General features: G+C 34.9%; 1 protein-coding gene across 2 annotated transcripts in view; it reads left to right on the top strand.

Moving 5' to 3' along the window:
- Window positions 1-1,487: 1,487 nt before the first annotated feature.
- The window catches only part of LOC143237185 (uncharacterized), a 40,361-nt gene continuing 18,289 nt past the window's right edge, over window positions 1,488-23,559 (top strand). Inside the window, exons 1-8 of one of the 2 annotated variants that reach the window (XM_076476164.1) lie at window positions 1,488-1,615; window positions 7,539-7,688; window positions 8,066-8,161; window positions 11,982-12,086; window positions 12,817-13,054; window positions 15,657-15,739; window positions 17,212-17,352; window positions 17,602-17,682. In XM_076476164.1, the coding sequence (XP_076332279.1) occupies window positions 7,608-7,688; window positions 8,066-8,161; window positions 11,982-12,086; window positions 12,817-13,054; window positions 15,657-15,739; window positions 17,212-17,352; window positions 17,602-17,682 (825 nt within the window). In that variant the 5' untranslated portion in view covers window positions 1,488-1,615; window positions 7,539-7,607. Of the gene's footprint in view, window positions 1,616-1,641; window positions 1,768-7,538; window positions 7,689-8,065; window positions 8,162-11,981; window positions 12,087-12,816; window positions 13,055-15,656; window positions 15,740-17,211; window positions 17,353-17,601; window positions 17,683-23,559 lie in introns of those variants that run through there. The other variant, XM_076476165.1, reaches the window with a different exon arrangement.

Raw genomic sequence — 23,559 nt, forward strand, 5'->3', positions numbered from 1 at the left:
GGAATTTCAATAGCTTGCCTCATTAAAAAGACGCACATGCGCACACGCACGAAGATTAGATAAGTAATAATGCCCAGATGCACACCCTCAGGGTCCACTTAGTGTGGGTAAAAATTTTCAGGTTTCTAAGTTATTTGTTCTTTTAGTGCCATGGCGCTCACATATCTTTTATATGTGATTTTTTGCTAGCTAGTTTAGATAAGTATTTAGGAGACTACATGGTTTGTATGAATCCAGTTTTCAAACTGTAAGATGGACAAAAGTATTTTTATTATTCGCGTGCACATGACCTTGCATTCCAACTTGTCGAAATCCCGATTGACTTTTTACAAGCATGTCTTTAGTACAAAAGCTTTAGTAACACATCTGAATGTTTGTGTACAACAGACTTTTACGTTTATCACATTTCGAGTAAATATGCTTCTTAAAATCGAAAATATACGCAACATCACTACCCTAATTCGGTTAAAATGCAGAGGAATATTTTGTGATATTTCACGAATTTGTTACTCACAATGCAGCCTCAAAATCCAGAGCTCTACCAAAGCGCCAATTCGCACCCTAAGTTCACATACGAACTATCTAAATATTTCATTTTATCAAAAATGATTAATATTTCATAAACTTTCGCCATGGTTGTCCGTACACAGTAATGGCTTAAAATCATCAAAACATACTTCCTAATTAATTTTTATTATCTTAAAGTACACTTAGATACTTTAATATAAATTCATGCATGCAGTTGTTTTAATTTGTATAGTTTAGTTTAGTTAGTGTAATAGTCACAATACGTATTCATTCCACATTTCGGGACAGGTCCCGGCCTTTCTTTCCACTGCTGCCTTTGCCTCCACCCAAAAGAACATTTTAGTGAGATATTCTCCACCCAAAAAGTCAAGAATAATAACGATAATTAATCTATTAAAATAATAATTTAAAAAAAAAAACACCACTTAATCTTAATAACAATCCACGAAAGGGGACGAAGAGGAACTACAAAGTTCCTTAACACCCCAGTTGGAAAGAGAACTCTTCTGATTTCTCTCTCTCTAAACTGAACCCCTGCCACGTTAGTTTAGTTTAGTTTAGTTTTAATTTGTGCGGGCCTGGCATGGCCTAGCGCGTAAGGCGTGCGACTCGTAATCCGAGGGTCGCGGGTTCGCGCCCTCATCGCGCCAAACATGCTCGCCCTCACAGCCGTGGGGCGTTATAATGTTGACGGTCAATCCCACTATTCGTTGGTAAAAGAGTAGCCTAAGAGTTGGCGGTGGGTGGTGATGACTAGCTGCCTTCCCTCTAGTCTTACACTGCTAAATTAGGGACGGCTAGCACAGATAGCCCTCGAGTAGCTTTGTGCGAAATTCCAAAACAAACAAAACAAACAAGTTTTAATTTGTAAAACAGAAAATATTTTGTTCCATACATAGAGCTTACAGGTTTTACGCAGCTGCTTGGTAACCGTTAATTTATATTTTGAAGAGGGCGCTGCAGTAATAACGAAATTTCAAATTGTTGGTAATGTCTAAGTAAACTAAATTGTTTGTTAAGATTTAAACGAATTAAACTGTGGTTGTACTGGTACGCTGTAAAGATTACTGGTAGTATCATTGATAATGTGAGTGTAATTCTGAAACATAATATATGAATAAGTGAACGACAGATAACTGCAACTTGCTTTTTTATTTAGAATCTTAGTTCCACACGTGAAGTAACTGTTACTGTGTTAGTGGTATTACCTACGGAGTTGCTGTTGGTCGTGCTAGTTCAGTATGTTTACAAATACCAGTTTATAACTAATAGTACTGCTATCAATGTTACTAGAAGCGACTTGAACGTTAATTATTGAAGTAACGTAGCATAGTAATTTCATATAACTTTTATAATATTAACATTATAAAAATAATTTGCTGAACTTAAACTGATACTGAAATCTGTAAATTTAATTATGTAATAAATTTATCATTTACTTTAGAGACAGTAGCTCATTGCACAAATATAAGTAGTAATTACCCAAAAAAAATGAATGTGATTTTTTTTTCAAGGAAGTTGCTCTACTTTTATATTGAAACTATTTGGTGTAACTGTAATATTAAATGTCATGTAGTCCTGAGCCATTTACTTAAGAATAGTTTTATTTGTTCTTGATAAAACCTAATGTTCACATTGTGAACCAGATGAGTCAAAAATGCATAAAGGTTAGCTTTGGGAGTTGCGGGGTCTGCTAAAATTCTGAGTTTATAATCAGGACTGAAAGTTAATTAAGATAATTATGGGTATCTGAATCATAGATGTAGTCATTTGTTAGCTAATTAAAAATTTACTAACCAAATAAAATATTCTTAGTTTCCTAGCTCCAGTTATTTAATAATGCATTCCAATGATATTAAAACAGGTAGAATATACTAATATGAAGCATTAACTGAAATGGAATGTTAAAAACACATTTCTGATAGAAGTTTAAAATAATTAAAACATGAATTGTTCCTCTTTCTTGAGCCAGCTGTACATTTGAAACTAGTGATTCCAAATTTATTAAGCTGTTTGAACTTTACTAGTACACAGTTTTTGGGTTTTGTATTTTGATAGTTTATCTTTGTCTGTGTCATTTGAACACATTGGCATAATATGCAGGACAAATGACTAAATAGTGATTTCAAAATCAGTTCATGACACTTTTAATAAAAAGAAAGTTCATCAAATGACACAGGCAATGAGAAAGTGATATATAATGTGCAGTGCAAGAATTCACATTTATTGGGTTTTAAGAAGAGGTAAACAAGTTGTTGAGTATAAAAATTGACATTGAACATAGCATTATTCTTGTTGCAGAACTGTGTTACTGTGCATGTGGGAAAAAACTGCAAATTATATTTTGTAAATGACATTCCATCCCTCCACAGTCACCCTTATCAAATACAAATTAATATATAATTTGCTACTGGTAATTCACAACACATACATTTGAGGCCCACTATTGAGTTCTAGTGTTTTTCATTTCTGTATTTTTACATCCAATAACTGTTACATGTTTTATCCATTTTTTACCTTAGAAGTAAATTTACAGACTTGATAAAGTGATCCCTGTCACACCATACATGCTCACCCTTTTGGCTGTGAGGGTGTTATAATGTGACAGTCAATCCCAATATTCATTGGTAAAAGAGTAGCCCAAGAGTTGGCAATAGATGGTGATGACTAGCTGTCTTCCCCCCTAGTCCTACACTGCTAAATTAGGGATGGCTAGTGCAGATAGCCCTTGAGTATCTTCGCGTGAAATTCAAAACAAACCAAACCTTGATAAAGTGAAAGTTGAGGTATTTGTTTTATAAGAATGCATTTTACTGATTATATTAGTGGTTAAACTTTTATAAAAAGTGTTAGGGACATTTATTTAATGTAAACAGTTCACTGAACATAATGGGCAAAAAATGTAAAGTTGCAATTCTGATATGGTATATTACCTCTAGTCACAGATATAGCTGCTATTGTTCAGTGCAGCCCTTTATATACAAAAACGTTTTGGCATGCCACCCTACAATCAATGTGGTTCAACTGCATCTCACATATACATATCATACAACAACCCTCACCAGTAGGAGTGCAACACACCCTTGCTTTACCATGGAGTCTTTTTCTTTCCTTCAAATGAACTTTTTCTCCAGGTGTATGGATGACCAAGGTAAATATCTCAAATACTTGTGTGAATATTCCTATATTGTCACTCAGGGAGTTACTGTCAATTTTTTTATTGTTGGGTAGTGTATCAGCATTCCTTATATGTGCTTGGAAGTTCCACTTACACATTTTCATGGATAACTGGCCTATTTGTTCATTTCAAACAGGAGTCCACCCATCACATTCATCTCCTTCTTTTCAATTGAGTTCATGTGGATTGGTTAATCAAGTTGGAGAAGTCATTTCTTATACTTACTCAATATTTCTTCTACTTGGATGTGTTTCTCAACACTCATCTCAGTCAGTACTAACCCTCTCCTCTTTGACTTTATTGGAAGAATCTTTCAGTTCTTCATGCCCTTATTACTCCCTCTATTAGTAATTGCAAGGTGCTGTCACCTTTGGGGATGTAGTTTCAATGAAAACCCTTATCCCCTTAATTAATGGAACTTTGCAGAGGGTACCTTGGATGCTCTTATTTCTCTTCCTCTTTCCCTTGTAAACAGTTGAATTGGTGGTTGGACAAGGCCTCCCCTTTGTCTTTGGCATATTGTCAATGGCACAACCTTTCATGGCTAGGAGTGTGGATCAATCAGCAGGAAACTTTAGGACAGTGGTCTATGGCCAAGAGATCTTACCATATCAACATCCTGATGCTTATAACCATGCACCATTCTTTGGTTAATTTTATTCATCCTGCCAGGAATTCTATGGTAATGATCCATTCCAACAATACTACAGTGGTATCTTATATCAATCACTATGGCAACACCCATTCTCATTCCTTTTGTGGTCAAACCTTGGATCTCCTTTTTTGGGCCAACATTCTCAGTATTAATCTTCTTTCATGGCATGTTCTTGGTGCATTCAGCCTTGTAACAGATCACTTCTAACCAAATAAAATTTATCTAACAGAATTGTCTCTTGATCCTCAGGTTTCTGCAGCTGCTCCAGATACAATCTGCCCCCTACCATTTCCTCAGTCACCAGCATTTCATCTGATCCTTCCTACTCTCTGTTTTCATGCCTCATTTTTATATGGTCCTTAATGAGAAGATTCAGATTATCACAGAGGATCACTTTATTTTTTGAACATTCCTTTTGCTATCATTTTAGGGGATGTGGTCTTCTATGGAAATCCTTATTTTTATTAATGATTATCAGTGTAAGAGGAATCTTTTCCACCATTGCTCTTTGGGTTTTCACCTACTTGATCCATTGTCCCTCTTACAGATTTCTTCACTTAGCTGTTTGATCAGGGGGATTTTTGTTTTCAAAACCACTGGTTATCAGGCCATTTTATGTGTTCTGTTGAAATGGGGTGTTCCACGAGATCACCCATAGGTTTTTCTTGTAATATATTTACTTCATTAATATGCCTGTTCTGGACTGTACTAACCTATGGAGTTCATGGGTAAAGCAGAGGGAAATAGCTGCTCATCCCTACCATACCTTAGACAGAATAAATCAGGAGTGATCTGTTTTTCAAAATAGGGTATTTGTTATCACTCATTGCCCAGTCTTTGATGTTGACATTTATCCTGACTCTGGTAGTAGACCAGGGAGGCATCCTTCTGAATGTGATTGATATATGCAATGCAAACAATACTGAATCCATTCATTTGAGAGTAGGGCAGTGATGTTCTGCTAGTGTAAAAAACAAGATGTACTCTATCTCCAAACAGGTCTGTCCAAAGGGATGTTGTAGCTTTCGATTGAGCCATCAATACTGTAGTTTACCCCTTTAGTTGAGATCCCTCATCCTACTCCCACATAGATGTTGGTTCCTAATGGATGGATTTTGAATACAGAGTTGGACCAATCAACATTAGTCCTTACATGTATTACAGGTGTTTTTGTTTCCTCACTCGATTAAACTTGTATTCACTGCTACAGTGTTGTGGTTCACAATGGATGAACATGCAGGTTACTATGGTTTTTCCTTTCGTACTATACCTCAAATATTATTATATACAGAGGATGTACTGTACTGGAGGTGATTCTTTTCTGGTTGGTTTTGAGTGTGATATTTCAAAATAAAAGGACGTATTTCATATTTTGATTGACCAGATGTTGGGTTCCTGGATTGGTAAAACATTTTATCACTTTACTATTGTGTACCCTGTTTGCAGATCATTGGGAATGATATCTCAGTCCAGTCTGCTGAATCTGAGATGAAGATGGTATCATTATCCTTCCAACCCACGTATTGATGTCAATTCCTAATGGTTGGGATTTTAATTATAATTGACTTGCCAATGGTATGATCCTCTTTCCTACTCCCACATGGTTGTTGGTTCCTGATAGCTGAGTTTTGGATGGTTGTTAACTTACCAATGATATGATTCTCATTCTATCCCCACACAGATGTTGGTTCTCAGGGACTGGGTTACGGTTGCAGTTCACTTGCCATGTATGGTCTGTTGTGATCCAGCCACTTTACACATTGGCACATCCTTTATGCTCTCAACCACATTAATGTGTTCAAAGTAACTGAGTTTCCAATATCAGGTGGTTTGGATCCATATCCAAACACTGTTCTCTCCTTTTTGGGTGTATTCCTCCATATTTTCTGCTCATGTATGCAACACTTCTTTCTACACTGGGTGTAGAGTGTACCTGATACAGAAGTGGTTCAGTTTCCCATGTACATCCTTTTACTGTAAGAATCTCCCCTTTTGGGGTGTTTTTTGGATGCTTCTTATTTTTTTGCACCAATCACTCCATCTGTTCAATGTGGAGATTCTAATTGTATTTGTGAAAAGAGGTAATGAACTGAATCAAAATTTAAAACTTTCCTATAATGCAAATGTATTTCTGATAGTGCTTACATCATATCACACTTTTCCTTTCTTCCCATTAAAAACTGGTGCTTTTATTTTCTACCAGAACTCAATGATAGTTTGGTAGAATAAAATAATGGCAGTCACATGCATTAGGAAAGTTGTTGCATGATAATTTGCATGCAAGACACAGTTAACCATGTTTTTGGGGTCCATGAGAATAGCTGTATCTGGGAAGAGGGAGGTAAGTGCCTATAGGAAACACATTTTCAGTATAGGAAAATTATAACATTTTTGTTGTCAGTTGCAAAAGAAATATTATTTGATTGCTTAGTTTTGTAAAATGAATGTCACTGTAGGTACAAATTAACTTGTATATGTAAAAACAGCTGGTATGGGTAGAGAAAACTATGTAGAGGAGCAACGACCGATTTTTACATGTATATTTTTCTCTACAAGTGGGTTTTCTTGTCATCACAGATTAACTTGTGTTAGCATCCATCTATCTTAAACTCGGACAGCAATTCAGTATTATTGATGACCTATGAAGATAATTTTAGCTATCATCAATCAAGGTGCATTAACACCAGGAAAACTTGTTTTCATGTCAGCTTAAAAAATAAGTTTTTTTTATTCAGAAATGAATAATTATCTAATAGTAAACATGTTAACATCTATCACTGCTTTCTCATGCAGCTTAATTATTTTAGAGGAATTTCTTCTGAGAATTTGAAAGGCAAATAAAAACCATTTTTAATGAATATACAGGAATAGAAGTAATAAAATTATATTCACTCAAGGTAAAGCTATCAGGAAGATTATGTTCCTTCATGTAAAGTTGCATTTATTTATGAATTTTTTTTATTTATCGATGCAATATGTTCACTCTCATTGGTCACAACTATAATATGATGGACCATGCATTCCTGATTGAGAAATCCAACTAAAAAAATGAAATTGTTCTGGAATGCATGAATGTAATATTTTTATCCCTGATATGTATGTTTATATGTAGTATTCTGTTACTATTATTTTATTTTCACAATTTTAAAACTTTGTTATTGTCACTCTTTTCTACAGGAAGAACTTTAATCATCCATTATAAACAAAACTTATGAAAATTGGAATAGTTAACCATAAAATAAAACCATGTTTCGTCTAAGCCCAGCTGAAGTAAATGAACTTTGTTTCCAAGAGAATTTGAAACAAAGAAAATTAAGACTACTGCAGGTGAGTTAGTGATATAAGTAATATACTTTTCACAAAAAATGGCTGTTAATTTACATGTATAAACATATTTACTTCAATTGTAACACTGTTGAATAATGTATATGATCAAAATACAGTTTGAGTGCTCTGAGGTTAATGGTATTCTCAAACTAAAGCCAGTGTGATTTAATAAAATCCAGTTAAAAAAATAAAAACCTAAATGTTTTTATTTATGAATCTTTTTATAGAACAAGAAAGCCTTTCAATAAAAACATATAATTATTAGTGTTAAATCCCAAGGTAAATAACAAAACCAGTTTAACTGAGAGTTACAAATTTTTTTTTTACAGCAAAGTTGTTAAATTTAGTTAAGCAATGTTTTGTTATGTGTTATGTAGGTCCGAGAACAAGCAAAAACTTTTTCTGCAGATACCAGAGAAAAATATAGAAAGGAGAAGAGAAAGCAGATAAATGCATTGAAAAGAAGGATTATAGTAAGTTGTGAAAAGATTTTATTGTTGTTCTTTCCCATTATATGTATAGGATACTGTTAAGTTGATGTAATGTTTATTTTTTACTATTAGCATTTAATAGTGTGATAAGCTTTATTTTCAAGAGGTGTATAGTTACTGTTTAGAATTTGGGGCTTGGTTGTTTTAGGAGGGTTGCATTACATAATGAAAGGTGCTGGTCAACAAAGAAGTTGTAGAATTAAAAACAAAAGAATATACTAAAGACTAGTCTTCTGAGAGCTGAGAAAAAGAAGGAATATGCTGGGTTTGCCATAACTACTATATGAAAAAGCACTGAAGAGGCAAGTATATATAAGATTTAGGGAAATGTATATGTGTGATCATCTGACTGTTATGGATCCTTTCCTTCTCACCTTCATTAGGTCTTTGTAGTAGGATGTTTTCCAATTAAGCATGGGAAACCTAGAAGAATCTTTTTCCAATACTAAGCACAGGTTTCAGAAAATCATGCACAGCAACAAAATATGTTCTTGTTGTATAAAAATTTTGTTTCGATTACGATATCTTACCTCATCTCATAAAATAGCTTTTCTCAATTAGTACTTCTCTTTGTAGGTGCAACTGTTCAATATTCATTACAATCCTTTCACCTTCTGCTTATGCATATCCACATGTAAATGATTATGCAGCAGCTCTCCACCAATAGGAGTGCAAAACAACCCGTCCATAACCAGTGTTTCTCTCCATGTTTGTACTCAGTATTCACTTCTCAATTGGCATATAAATGTGCTTGTTTTTTATCAGAATGTTCCTTTCTAATACATATTTAGTTTTTAAAGTATTTTTCAGTTTTCTTTTTTTACAGAAATGTTTTTTTTGTTGGAGTACTGAATATCCCATTCTGTGGTGAGTTGTGCCTAACTTGCTATATATGACTATGCTCAGTGTCAGTTACATTGTAGTTCCTCCTACCATGGACCTGATGTACAGTTCCAAATCCTGCCTTGTGTTGGTTGTGTATTTCCATTCAGTTGCCATCTTTGCAAAAACAGTTACATTGTAGAATTATGTTACTCACACCATAGAAATGAGGTGTTCTGTGTGATTGCTAGTAGCTCTCTCTAGTGGTATTTTTGTGTTCATAAGTATGTTCATCCCAGATCATACACCTGTAGGCATACCTGAGTTAAGCAGGCAGGGATTGCTGTCCATCTCTGATACTGCATGAAATTGGGATTCTTCCCAGTAGACCTGAAGCACAATTCCAGATGCTGCCAGGTGTTGGTTGATTGACTTTGTCATCTTGGTAGTCCTGCTTTTCAAAATAGATTATTGGGTTCACCTCTTGCACTGTCTCCAGTGGTGCAGTCCTCTGGACTTTCCAATGCAATTTTCTTCCTTTTTTCTAGTGGAGTATGGGAGTCATACCACTTACCAGTTCATAGCTTCTGAAGTGGCAGACCATGAAGGTTTGTCATCCTGAGTGATGCATCATACCACTCAGTTAAGAGTCATGCAGCAGCATTTCATGGCTCTTGATAGGATATAGCACTTCCTACCAAGAACCTGATGTGCAATTCCTGATGTTGCCAGGTTTTTGGTTGTATCATTATGCCATATTCCTATATATATAGCAGACATTTTCCCACTGTGGCATTCTTCTTTCCTACCATCTTTTGAATGTATATTCTCAGTGAGTTTGGTGATGGTTTGAGATGACTCAGTCATGATTAGAATTGTGTGTTAATAATGTAATGCCCTTCCTACCGCCGACCTGATGTACCATTCCTGATATTGCCAGGTGTTTGTTGAAGAATTCTGCTATGTCTTGATTGTGTGTGTGTATTTATTGCAGTTTGTGCCTCAGGTTGAAATGTTCTTTCTACCTACCATCCTTCACATGCACTTTTCAGGAAAGGTCAGGTTCTGGTTGGAGATGGTCCAGTTCAGTAAGTTCACATGTGTTTTGGCTGGTATCCCTCCTCTTCACATGAGCTGGATGAAAAGGTTTGTAGTCCCTCTTTCTCTGATCTTGTTCATAACAGGGCAAAGAGTATACCTGGATCAGATGTGGTGTGGTTTCTACTGAGGTAAGATATTTTCTATTTTAGTTCCATACCTCATGGTTTCTTTGGGCACTTCCTAAAGGAGGATCATTTTTTTCAATGGCCATCCACCATTTCAAGATGTGATTCTAGTAGTTTTGTGAGAGGAGATAAGATATCGTATGGGAAGATAAAACATTCTTGAACCAAAAACTTTTTTCTAATAAGTAGTTATCTCCTCTCTCATTTTCCATTCAAGAGATTTCAAAAGTTGATATTACTATAAAGCAAAAAAATATTCACCTTTAAAATACCTGTTAAGTTTGAAATTATGATTTTATGACAAAGAATATCATTCATACAGTGAACAAAAAAAACATTTTATCACTTAAAACACTGACAGCTACTATTTATTCTTCAGTAAAGTGCAGAACTTTTATTCATGCAATGTTATTTGTACATTACAAAAAAACATTTAACCTGTATGCAAAAACTGACATACTCTGGGTATCATATTCCACCACCACCTTGTCTCGGTGTACATAACAGAAGGAGTTTATTACACTGCTGCATAATTTCACTGACCACATAAAACATTTTAAAGGTAATAAGTTTGAAATGTCCCTACAAATTTGATGTTGAGCTAAGTAAAGCTGTTTCTCTGTTGCAGTGGTTTGATGACAAGAAACCCACATTTTAGAAAATAAAATTTGAAGACAGTTTAAATGAATACTGAAAGAAACATTATTATAAATTTACAATGTTTAGATTAGCTAATATCATCATCAGGTACAAGCAGTTAGTACAGACGGGTAAGTGACAGAGATCACATGACCAGACATAACAGCTTAGTAAATTATCTTGGTATCCTGGGGTGTTGGTTTACAGTAGGAGTGTTTTGTTCAGTTGTATAGCTTACTTTATGTTTGTTTTTGTTTGCAAGCAGTTTTGTGCATTTGTACTACAGTTTCTTACATTATCTGTTCAAACCATCTTTACCACCAGGGACACAGTTTTGTCTATGGACTTGCACTGCTGAAAAATGGGCTTTAACACCCGTATAGAGCAGAGCACAGGTTAAACCACCTCCAAACTTTATTGTATAAATGGTCTATCTGACAGTATCATGTGTGCTGCTAGTTTAAAATATTTTAATTTATGAGCACGTGTACAAAGTTTGAACTATTTCCTTTGATGGATTGAAGAAGTAACTTCAAGGGCTGAATGCTTTCCACCACCTAGAATTTCTCATGTAACTACAAAAACAATGGACATGTGGTAAACTTTTCAAGGTAATAATATCTTGCTGAGTATGGATTATATTTTTTGGGTGAAGTGAGATACACCTAAGATCTGCATTCATACACACTTTTTGGTTTATATATTGTAGGAATAATGTATATTTATATATATTAATTTAGATTATTACTTTTTTTATTATTATTATTTATTTTGTTACTCACCCAATGACAAATGAATCTCCTTTAGTAGAGTTAATGAAAACAGGAAGACCATGTTAATATTTTAAGTTTTCTTATGTCCCTAATGAACATTCAGTTCAGGTAAACTTCTATGAAAAGTGAAATTAGCATTTAAGCTACCCTATAAAAACATCTCTAAATCAACATCATTCTTTTAAACTTAAGTACTTTAGTCAACAAAAAAATTTCTTTGCATAAAACTTTTGTTATTGCAAATAGAGAAAATAAGTAGATAACAAAAACTTCATTTTGTACTTAATTAAACTGCTAGCTGTTAACATTATTTTTAATTGGGTTTTTGTTGAAATTTTGTAGAAGGAATCTGAACAGGAGAAAGAGAATGACTTAAAGATACTGGAGTCAGTATATGAAAGTCAGTTAGAGAAATTTGGAGAAAGTCATAGAGCAGCCCAAAATCAGGTGTGTATGAATATTTAATAATTTATAAACACAAACTTGCACAATTTTAAAGTTGTAAATACTTTATTTGTTTCACAAACATAAGATACCTCTAGTGTGGATATTGGTGAATCCCTGAGACCAAATTACCATCAAAACTAAAAATTTCATAGTGCCACCTAGTATTTTCTTCCACCTTATTTATGTGTAGAGATGAGTTGAATAAAGCTCAAGTCTAGAAAAGTTCTGGATTCTTGAAAGTCCTGATCTGTTTGTGCATTCTTTGAATCTGAAATAAATCTTTATTCTAAGATTTTAATGGGAGATTCAGCACTTCGTGTTTTCCTCAGGAATGAAGCACTGCAGTTGCACATCTTGTGTTAACTAGTTTCATACCATTTTGTTTTACGTCTTTCTCTCAGTTTAACTAATCCTACTATGGAAGCTGTATGTACTTATCTTTAGATCACAGTATGGAGTAAATTACATAAATTTATGATTGTGGCTTTAATTTTTGTTTCATTACTTTTTATAGCAGGAACCCTACATTCAGTTTTTAATACTCTTAAGATAATGTCTTAGAACAGGTAGGTTATTATGTTAAAGGTAAACCTGTCAGTTGTCACAGATGAAACTGGGCTTTTGGATTTTCCTGTTTCACTTTCAATTATTCAGAAGTGCAAGAGCACTTCTTTTTAGTGTATCAATGACTTATAATGTTTTCTACATAGTTTAATTAACTACATTTTAGCCAGATATTGAACAGCTAAAAGAAAAAAAAGAGAAACATCAGGAAGCAGTTGCTATTTCCAGAGGCAAAGAAGCTCTTTCTGCTTTGAGAAAAGAAGCAGCACTGAAAAACACAGAAGCTAAGAAACATTTGGAGGCTAGACAGCAAGCATTAGAAGTGGAGAAACAAAGAGCTGCCTGGATTTCTAGGCTTGATCTTCCAACATTGGACCAAGTTGATCAAGTACTGTTAAACACAGGTTTGTTATTGTTTTACATGTTCAGTCAACATGTGTGTGAGAAAGTAAAACAAAAAAGTCTTTCATTTTACTTTCATTTGTTCATATTACCGTGTTTTCTTCTACTAAATGGAATACTGAATTTACATTTCAAATATTTCTTGGAAATAATTTTTAAATGAGGAAAACATGGTGAATATTGTTACAAAACCATATTTTATTCCCAATGTTTTGCATTAATTTGAATTTTAAAAAATTACAGAACATCATAGAAATGTTTCAAGTACTTGTATGTATCAATAAATAATTTGGTCTGTACTTACACCAACCATAAACCTAGAGTAGTTTTTTGTGATTGCATGTAGTATCTGCTGTTTCATAATAGAGGTCATTTAGGCTGTTTAATTTTCTGATAGATTAAAAGTTGCTTCTTTATTGCTGTTTTCTGAATGTCACAAGGTTACTGATTTAATATTGAAACTCAAAACAAAATGTATAATTCAGATGAACAGAGTGATTGAAAAAAGTGAAACAGTATTTAATTTTTCCCACCGTTTTTTTAAGTTACAGAAGGTTGATTACATTATCTTTGCTTTAAATGCGACTTGTTGCATATTTCTCTTTAGATGGTCTTGGGTACCCGAGTTGATGCATATTCCTGTTTTATTCAATATCTTACAACACATCTTAACAATTTGAGTGCTAAATAATTTGCATTAGAAAGGGCTGTTACATATCCCTCTCAAAATCAACCTAATTATGGTGGTATCACAAAACATTTGAAATTCTAAATAATGTCAAAATATAGTTATCATATATCTCACACCAACTTTATATCAGCTGTGGTTATAAAATGACCTGTGGTTTGTATATTCTTAATTATTTTTATTTGTTGTACTAAACCCTGCAATATTATTTTTTAAAAACAGTAAACAATTTCTGAGATTGACTCAATGGGCAAGGAATATAAGAAATATTAAAAACTGTTGAAATTTAACAATGATTTTTTTTTCACATAAGAAGACTGATTTGAGGTTTACCCAGAAGTTGCTTTGTGTGTACATGTACAAAACCCATACTTTCCCAGTTGCCCAAATGAGCACTGAATCAAAATTTGTCTTCAATAAAAAGTGACACCTAGTGAGTAGAAGCAAAATACATAACCAAAGTTTTTGCATTATTTTGGCACACACACATCCTGCAAGTTAAAGATATTGTAAACCTTTTTTAATAAGTAATATATACTGGATTCTAGTTGCAATTTAGCACTTAGAATCGTACTTGCTCTAACTACACTTGTCATTTTTCTGTAAGGCATAAGAAATATTCATAATACTTATTACAGTGCACCAACAGATTAACCTGCTAGTTGTGTTACAGTATTGAGAGAATTTTATAGTTAAAGTTTGAGAGAAGTTAAAGCATTCTGGTTGCTAACTGATAAAACCAACATACATAATAATAAAAACTTAATTACATACTGATATGTTTGATGTTTTCTTTCATCCAACTAACCTAAAATCCAATCAAACAATCACTCTTGCTTAATCTTTCATGGGTGGCACCATTTGAAAATCGTAAGTATATCAAGTTCATACCCTTCTTCATTATTCACATAAGAAGCAACATCCTAATGTTAAAAGATTAGTAAGGTAGAATTTCCCTGAGTGAATCCACATTGACTTTCTTTTACAATACTATATTTCACTAAATGGCTTTATGAAGCTCCATTTATCAAACTAGAATTCTTTCCTATCACAAGAGTAATACTAATTGGCTTTTAATTTCCAGAGCAAATCTTACCACTCTTTTTAAGAATGAGAGTAACATAAGCAAATCTTAAATGCTCAGGCACTTGTACACTGTCTACTGACCTACTGAAAATGAGAAGTTTAGCTGACCTGTGACTTCTTATGGAAACCTGCAGGAAACCTTATCTGGTCTTGATGACTTATCTGTTTTTGAATTTCTCATGATTCAAGTTAATCTCAGTATTTCCCCTGTTCAAAAACACTGCCGTCTTCTTCTGTAAAACTTACCACAGCTTTCCATACTTTTGGATATAGGAGCACATGAAGATACACCAGTTGATCTCTATGATTTGTTTTTGATTGAAACTGCATCAATAATTATCATTTACTTGATAAAATACTAGCAAACTTTTTGACAGTACATTGACTGTAATCAGTTTCTTGATGTATATTTTATAATATATCAATTGCAGGTAACTGAATTTATGACTGATATATTTTTAAAGTGGTTATCGTGTTAAGATAACTTTTCAGCTTCATTATTTAATACCATATTACAGGAATTTGCATACCTTTTGTGATTAGATGCTATAGTTATTTTTGGAACTTATGGCAAAACTGCATTTAGGTCAAGATCTTTACATACTTTTTTAAAAATCAGGTCAAAATGTTGACTGTTTCTCTCTGTTGTTTTTGTTTGTGTGTGTGAATTTTTCAACTTTTTTGTCTTTTGCTGTGTGGATACACATTAGTTGATTTTGAATGTAATCTTACAAAGTTTTTGTGATTCTTTTGATTTTATGAAGAAAGAAAGAAAGAAAGAAAAACCATTTTTGACCTGATTTCATGATTTTTTTTGTCCCATTCTAAAGATTCGATTACAGCTACACAAGACACACCAAACAATGGACAACAAAAACTACCACATGTGGAAAAGGAAAAATGGGATACTCAGGTATGCCTATGATTTTCATAATTGCTTTTTTACCCTTTTTATTTTTTGTTTTACTGTTAATATCCTTTTAATTCTTCATATGATTTTTCTTGTGTAATCTAAATGCATTAACACTCCTACGAAAAGACATTTCTAGTCCTGATTTCTCCAAGCTCGTTCCCCTGGCTGTGGTTTCGCTAGATAGTAGATAAGGACAGTGGAAATCTTGTTAATCCATTCATTAATGGATTTAAATGGCAATTTCATTTAAATATAAAATTATTAGCCTAACATTAATAACCTTTCAAGTTGCTCTGGGGCCTATTAGGCCCCACTTTTCGTAGGAGTGTTAAAGACAACTATAGTAGAAAACATAAATATGCATAGTGTTTTGAGTTGTCTGTTACCCACCTCTGTGAATTTGTTTGTATAAGAAAAGTAAGTTGCTAATCCTACTAATTTATTTTTCTGAATTATTTACTAGATAAATTGTTTAACGTACTAAAAGTAAACACAAAGGCCACTTTATCATTTGGTTCACCATTTGTCACAAGGTTATACTGATTTTGGGAAATTCCATCACTCATCAGTAACGCTAAATAAGGGTAAATCAAATAATAATACAAAATTTTTAAATGGTGGATGTTATACGTATTTTTAATACAGTGAAGAACATATTTCTGCATAAATTGTACTTTAAAAAGCATCCAAGTGTTCTTTGCTGTGTTGTCATACAATTCTGAACCAACTACTTATCTTCTGTTTATTTGCTGGTTAAATAAAAACTGTCTTCATTTTACTAAGCCTAATATGACTATCATCATTTTTCAATACAATGATAATGGAAGTATGTGATAATATATATAAATTCTAATTTTTTTTATTGTAAAATTTTGGGTTATGTTCCATTCTCTTTAAAGTTACAATGAATGGATGAAGTCGTTTGCTTAAATTATTTAAATAATTGTTAAATAAAATTTGACCTTATGTTGATCTGCAGCCATTCTACTGCATACTTAAGCAATTACTAGTAAAATAAAGTTGTACTAAGTTGTGTACTTCATACATTTTCATACAAAAAAACTTTACAATTAAGAAGAAATAACTAATTCCTAAATTTTTATATCTGAAATTGTTTATCACACTAAGTGAATAGTAGTTTGAAAATGTATTTAAAGAAAAGGTTAAAGTAGGAAAATTGAGTCTTGTGAAAATAATCAGTCAGTTAAATGTGATCGATTAATGAGCTTGACAACTAATTATTTAATACATTACACTAATGGTCCACTTCTGTGTGCTATTGTACCAACTTACGAGAAGAAATAACCAAGATTTTAACACTCTTTAGAAATTTAATAAAAAAATACAATATATATTGCAGGTGAAGAAAAATATTTTTCATTTATTAAAACATAACTTCAAAGACCAAAGATGATAAACACAAGGCATGTTAGATCATTTTATACATATTGTTGCAATTTATTTCATTACAGAGAGATGCCAGAGTAGCTGCAATGGAGGAAAACATGAAAATTGAAAGGAATGCTGAGATGAGGCAAGAAGTGGATGAAGAAAATGCAAAAAAAGCAAAAGCTCGTTTCAATGTTGCCTTTGAAGATGAAATGTTTGACAAGGTGAAAGAAATACTTAGTAAAAATCCCGAGAAAACAGTTAAATAAAACCATGTTAAAACTATCAATATGAATAATTGGAAAATAATTAAACTAAGCAATTTTCTCCGCCATTTAACATATCGAGTATATTTAGAAGTGTCCCAAAATATTTTAATTACAAAAATTTTATATATAAAAAGACTAGTTCTATGATGCATTTTAAGTTTATTTTCCCCTAAATAATTTTTCAATCACTTTGTTTGGATTTAGGGATATGCTAAAATAATTGAACATCTGGACTTCACAGAAAAGCAAGAATGGGCCAAAAACAAGCAAGACTATGGAAAAGTGGTAGAGTGTTTGTATTAATAATATTATTTTCCATTGCTAAATGAGACAGCAAGGATAGTAACACTAAAACGTGGTTTTAATTTGTTCCAAAATGTCAAGCAAATTCATAATTTTTATGTGTGTGTGTGTATTTGTTAAGTTGTACAACAATGAACATGTAAAATTCTCTAAACTTTCATGTTGAAACATTGTAGAAGGGATAGCAACTGCCTTTTGTGGAGACAGAAGTGTAGAGAACGGCATTTCAAAAGTCTTGAAGACGGAAAACTTTCGAAACATTGTCCTTTACACTTGTGTCTCCACAACAGGCAGTTGCTGTCCCTTCTACAAAGTTTCTTCATGAATATTCTGCCTAAACAATCTATCAAAGAACTTTTATGTTGTTTTAACTTTCATATACTCCATTTCCACATACAAAATCTACAGCTTTTAGTAACCTAACAGTTTCAACTCTGTAAGCCTTTTTGGGTATAATGTAATCTCTGCCTCATTTACAAATACACATGTATTCTTGTTGGTCTAGCCCTTGAGGTGGATTCCTGTACTTAGTGAGGGGACTTCCCAGAGAAAGTACTGTACTTTCAATTTACCTCCTCTGGGATCAAAACATCCACCCACATATTTGCTGTGCATGGCAACCAGTGGAGGGGAGAAGAGGATCCTGGTGGTAGAGGAGTCTAACTCCAACAAACCACTTTAAAATTGAATTCCTGTTGATGGGTGGCCTTGGGGTACCCTCTTCCTGGGTCAACCAGCTGGTCCACTTGGATTAGGATCAACCAAATACCATTGTTGAACGTTTTCAACGGGTGTTGTGAACATTGTGTTTGATACTGGTGCTCAGATATGGTGCTCACTTATCCCTGGCATTGCTACAGTTTCCTGTATTGTAGTGCTTCTCCTTGTAGGGCTCCATAGTGGATGGGGTCAGTGGGCACTGAAATCTAGCATCATTATTATGTATACCCCCATTTATGAAAAACTGAAAAAAAAGATTATAGGGAAATGACCATGCATGGACAAACCTACGTATAGTCAACATCGCAGTCAGGTTCTGTACCACGATTTCTGATTATCCATTCCTTATCTGATAAATCCTTTGGGCAGATGTCCCCCTTTTTTTATTCAAAAGGGATTAGAAGGGCTTGCTGGTCCCCTAAGTCAATAAAGAAGTTGAACAGTAGAAACATTTTGGTGTAAACATTTTTACCACAACATACAAAACTCCTCTTGAAATCAAAAGCCATTCAGGATATACCAGTCACGTTACTCCCATTGCAACTTTGAATTTTTCCAGAGGAGTTACAGTTGAGAGAGATTTAAAGAACATTCCTGAGTCTGAGATCCTCACTGGTTTCTGTCGCCAAGACGTTTCTGCAGTGTCTCAAGTCTCATCTTTCAATGTTCTCATAATGACCCTTTCATCACCACGTCCTCCTGCCACAGTCAGAGCAGGTTATCTGAACTGTAAGATAAGGCCATACATTTCCCTCTCAGATGTTTCCAGTGTTTATGGTTCAGTCACTCAAAAACATCATGTAGTGGTTTTTTAACGTGCTCGTTGTGGTGGCAAAGACCACAATGCATACAAGTGCAAACTAGAACCATACCCCTATTACTCTATTTCTTGCCCTAAATGGATGGAGGAGAAAGAAGTGCAATGTTTGAAGACTATAAATAAAATATCCCCTACCCAGATACTCAGAAGTTATTGTTCCCAACTCCATCTCAGACATATGCAGCTGCACTCAATTCCACTGCCACAGTGAGAGTGCAGACAGGTCTCTCCATGATTCCAGCAAAGTTGTTTGCAAAACATCTGAAGAATAACTTGCCCTCCATGATTAAAAGAGTTGAAGAATCTACATCTTCTTCCATCTCTGTCCCTGCCACTCTTTCCTGTGACTGCCCTGTTCCACTTTCTTTGGTTTCAGGTTTGGGTGTTTCCTCTGGCCCATCCTCTTATGCAGCCCCAAAAAGTAGAACAATCATTTGTTCATGCCCTTAATTACTGAAATCTTTGTCTACAGACAGAAACCTGCCTACTCAACCCAAGGCAGAATCCATGGAGGTTGACAGACCTTTGTCCAATAAAAGTAAATAAACACATGGTTGAAAACAGAAGGGCTCCATGTAATTAAAAATGGCTACTCTAATCCAGTGGAACTGTCAAGGTTTTCATTCAAATATAGATGACATTACGGATTTGATTGATTCTTACCATCCATGTGTCTCTCCTCATCTCCGTTTCTAATCCTGGGGTTTTAATTGGCACAACCTCCTCAGGGGTGATGCTGATATTGATGGGAGGGGTTATTGCATAGTGCATATGCTCTTGGATCACTATCTATCTCTCTTCAGTACTGGTTTATATACTTATTTTCATGCACTTAGTCGGTCTTTTACTGCTATTGATCTTTCTATCTTCTCCCCTCACTTTTCTTGGAGGGTTAACGGTAACCCATGGAGCAGTGATCATTTTCCTATCATTTTGAGAGAGACTGGCTGTGGTCAGTGCCACCCAACTTGCATGTCACGATAAAAGTTGGACCAGGCCAACTGGCCATCTTCCACTGCTCTTTCAGTACTTGATCCTGCCATCACCTATAAACCTTTGGTATACGACTGCATTGCAGCAGTGACTGACTGTATTGTCTGGGCAGTTGCTTTCAGCGTATTCCTAAAACATTGACACATTTCCCTCAGTATCCTTGTCCTTGGTGGAATCCTGCCTGGCACATAGCAAGAAAAGCAAAAAATAGGCTAGGTGCACCTTTTCTTAAGTATTCCACAATTTTAAACAACATTGCACATGCTCGGCAAGTCAGCCATCAAAGTCAGAGGGAATCTTGATTAAATACACCTCTAGCATCTCTTCTACCACCAGTTTCAAAGACATATTGGGCAAGTTTCAAAAGGTTAGTGGACAGTATACTTCTGCCTCCCATTTGATCTTGTTCTCTAATGGCCAGGAAGTTTCTGATGTGCAGAGCATTTCCAGTACTCTCAGCAAAAGCTTTTCTCATGCATCTAGCACTTCTGCTTCATCCTCCACCTTTTTAGCCATCAAGACATGGGTAGAGCAGTCGACTCTCTCCTTTTAGGCTGATCACCCCTTTATGCTGGTGGAATTCAACCTTGCTGTTCATCATTCTGACAGTACATCAGTTGTACCTGATGATATTCATTGCAAGATGCTGTGCTATCTCTTTCCTGCCTCTCTTGCTATTCTTCTGGCTGTATTTAACTGGATCAGGCAGGAGAATATTTTTCCTGATGCTTAGCACCATGCCATTGTACTCCCTTTTCCTAAGCCTGAGAAGGATCCCAAGATTCTTTCAAACTACCATCCAGTTGCTATAACAAGCTGTCTGTAAAATCTTAGAGAGAATTGTTAATGCCCATCTTGTTTGGTTCCTTGAATCAAACAACCTCCTCTCACCCACTCAGAGTGGGTTCTGACGACAGCGCTCCACCATGGACCACCTGATTTGACTTGAAATGTCAACCAGAGAAGCCTTTATCAAGCAACAACATCTTGTTTCTGTATTTTTTTTACCTTGAGAAAGCTTATGATACAACGTGGAGGTATAGCATCTTGCAAGACCTCCACTCGTATGGGTTGTGTGGTCATTTACCCTTTTTATTGAACATTTTTAAATGAACTGGCAATTCCAAGTCCATGTGGGTTCAACACTTTCCTGTACTTTACCACAAAAACTTGGAGTCTCTCACGGCTGTGTGTTGAGTGTTACACTTTTCATTTTAAAGATTAACACGATCAATGTTACAATTCCCCCTCTACAGTTGGAAATGGACTCAATGTTGACGACTTCCTCACTTCGTGACAGTCATCAAGCATGTGGTTCATTGAATGGCAGCTATAGACTGCCCTCATCTACTTACTGAAGTGGACACAACAAATAGTATTACTTTCACTTACTCCAAACCATTTGTATGCACTTCTGTCACCAATGGGGATATTCACCCAGATCCCAAGATCTATCCTTGGATAACATAGCTGTATCCACTGATCATCCTATCCCACCATGGCTAATTACCATCTCCAAATGTGACCTTTCTTTGAGTCATCTGAAAAAGGCAGGTACTCCCAACTGGAAGTATCACCTTCTAATTTCCAAACATCTTTTGAACCGTCATTCCATTTCCATTTATATAGATGGTTTGAAATCAGGTGATTCTGTGAGCTCTACCATGTTTTTTGTGATTTGGTTGTTGCACACACAATCCCCTCTACAGCTCCTGTGTTCACTGCCAAATTGTATGCCATTTCTCTTATCCTGGATCACATTGAATCTATGCAGTACACAAAGTGTACTATTTATACTGACTCACTTAGCTCTCTATTGGCCCTGAAATTGCTTCACATTAGTTCTCATCGTTTTCAACAATACAAGAACCAACTGGCACACTTCTCTCTATCACTTTGCCTCACCCAGACATTCCCTCTTTTTCTGAAACTAATAACGAAAAATAAACACCAAAACACAGTACCCACTATATGTGGAATGAATATGTATTGTGACTACTACACATTATGTATATGCCCTACTGGAAACTGGAGCCTGGCTCTGCTTGAATGGAATATAGCTTTGGCCTTCACTTTGCCATCTTCAGTGGCCAGGTACTCCAAGACAGCAGCGAGGTAGACGAGTGCTCCAGCTCCTACTCACTCAGCATAGTTTCTTGATCATGGGACATTCCACTGATTGATGTGGAGTTGGTCTGTGGCTTGCTTCTTTTCTGCTTGTGGGCTCCAGACTTGTCCACTTCCTTTTTGAGGTCTTTGTCTCACTCTCCTTTCTTACCTGTCATTTTCCTTCTGCCCCACCTCACTTCATTGCCTCAAACAATACCAAATTAAAATACAGGAAAACTCCCATGTACAGATAAATAAATTTCCACAAGTAGGGTCAAAGAGGAACTATAATGTTCCTGAACACCCCTGTTGGGGAGAAAATTCCTTAGACTTCTCTCTCTCTCAACTAAACCCCTGCCAAGGTTTTGTTGTCGTCTCTCTATCATCTACGTCTATCCAGTTTTTCTGGATACCAGGCCACATCAGTATTCACAGAAATATGCTCTCTGATATTGCAGCTGAGTCTGTGTGCTTTGGTAACTGATATTTCCTTACCAGTCCCATAGATGGGCCAGTTGGCATTTGATTTGGAGCGAGCAACATGATGACAAGTTTTTCCAGATAAAACTTTCTATTCCTCTTTGGCCATCTTGTTTTCATGAGGATCGGAAGGAGGAAGTTGTTCTGGCTAGGCTACGCAATGGGCACAGTTTTTAACTTATCGCTTTCTTTCATTTCATACTTATGCACCGATATGTGGTCTGTGTGACACCCAGGTCAGAATAGCCCACATTTTACTGTCATACCATCGTTAAGAGTGAGAGCGACAGCACCATTTTAAACACATTTTTACCATGGGTTCACCTTTGACATTGGACAGCATCATTAGCGATGGTGACACTGTCCACCTCAGTTGTGTTTTTAAGGGCCATTGTTTTTTTTAACTTTATTTAAGATTTTAATTTGAAAATTAGACTATGTTTCATTTCAGCATGATTCCTTTTTACATATTTTAGTGATTTTACTTTTTACCAGTTGTTTGGTGCAGACAGCCCAGTTGCTTTGTGCCAATAAATGCTAAACAACCAACCAACTTGTAGTTTAGGATATTACATTAAAGTGTGAAAGAGTTAATAAAAATATAATATAGTATATTATAATGAAAAATATAGCTTGTGCTATTTACAAAATTAATTTTGTAAATGTTAACTAGTTTGATTTTAGTTGCTATTAGTTACAAACAACCTATCTGTTGTAACTATTGAATTGTAGGCTTG

This window comes from Tachypleus tridentatus, chromosome 13, assembly GCF_004210375.1.
Source record: "Tachypleus tridentatus isolate NWPU-2018 chromosome 13, ASM421037v1, whole genome shotgun sequence".
Taxonomy (NCBI): domain Eukaryota; kingdom Metazoa; phylum Arthropoda; class Merostomata; order Xiphosura; family Limulidae; genus Tachypleus; species Tachypleus tridentatus.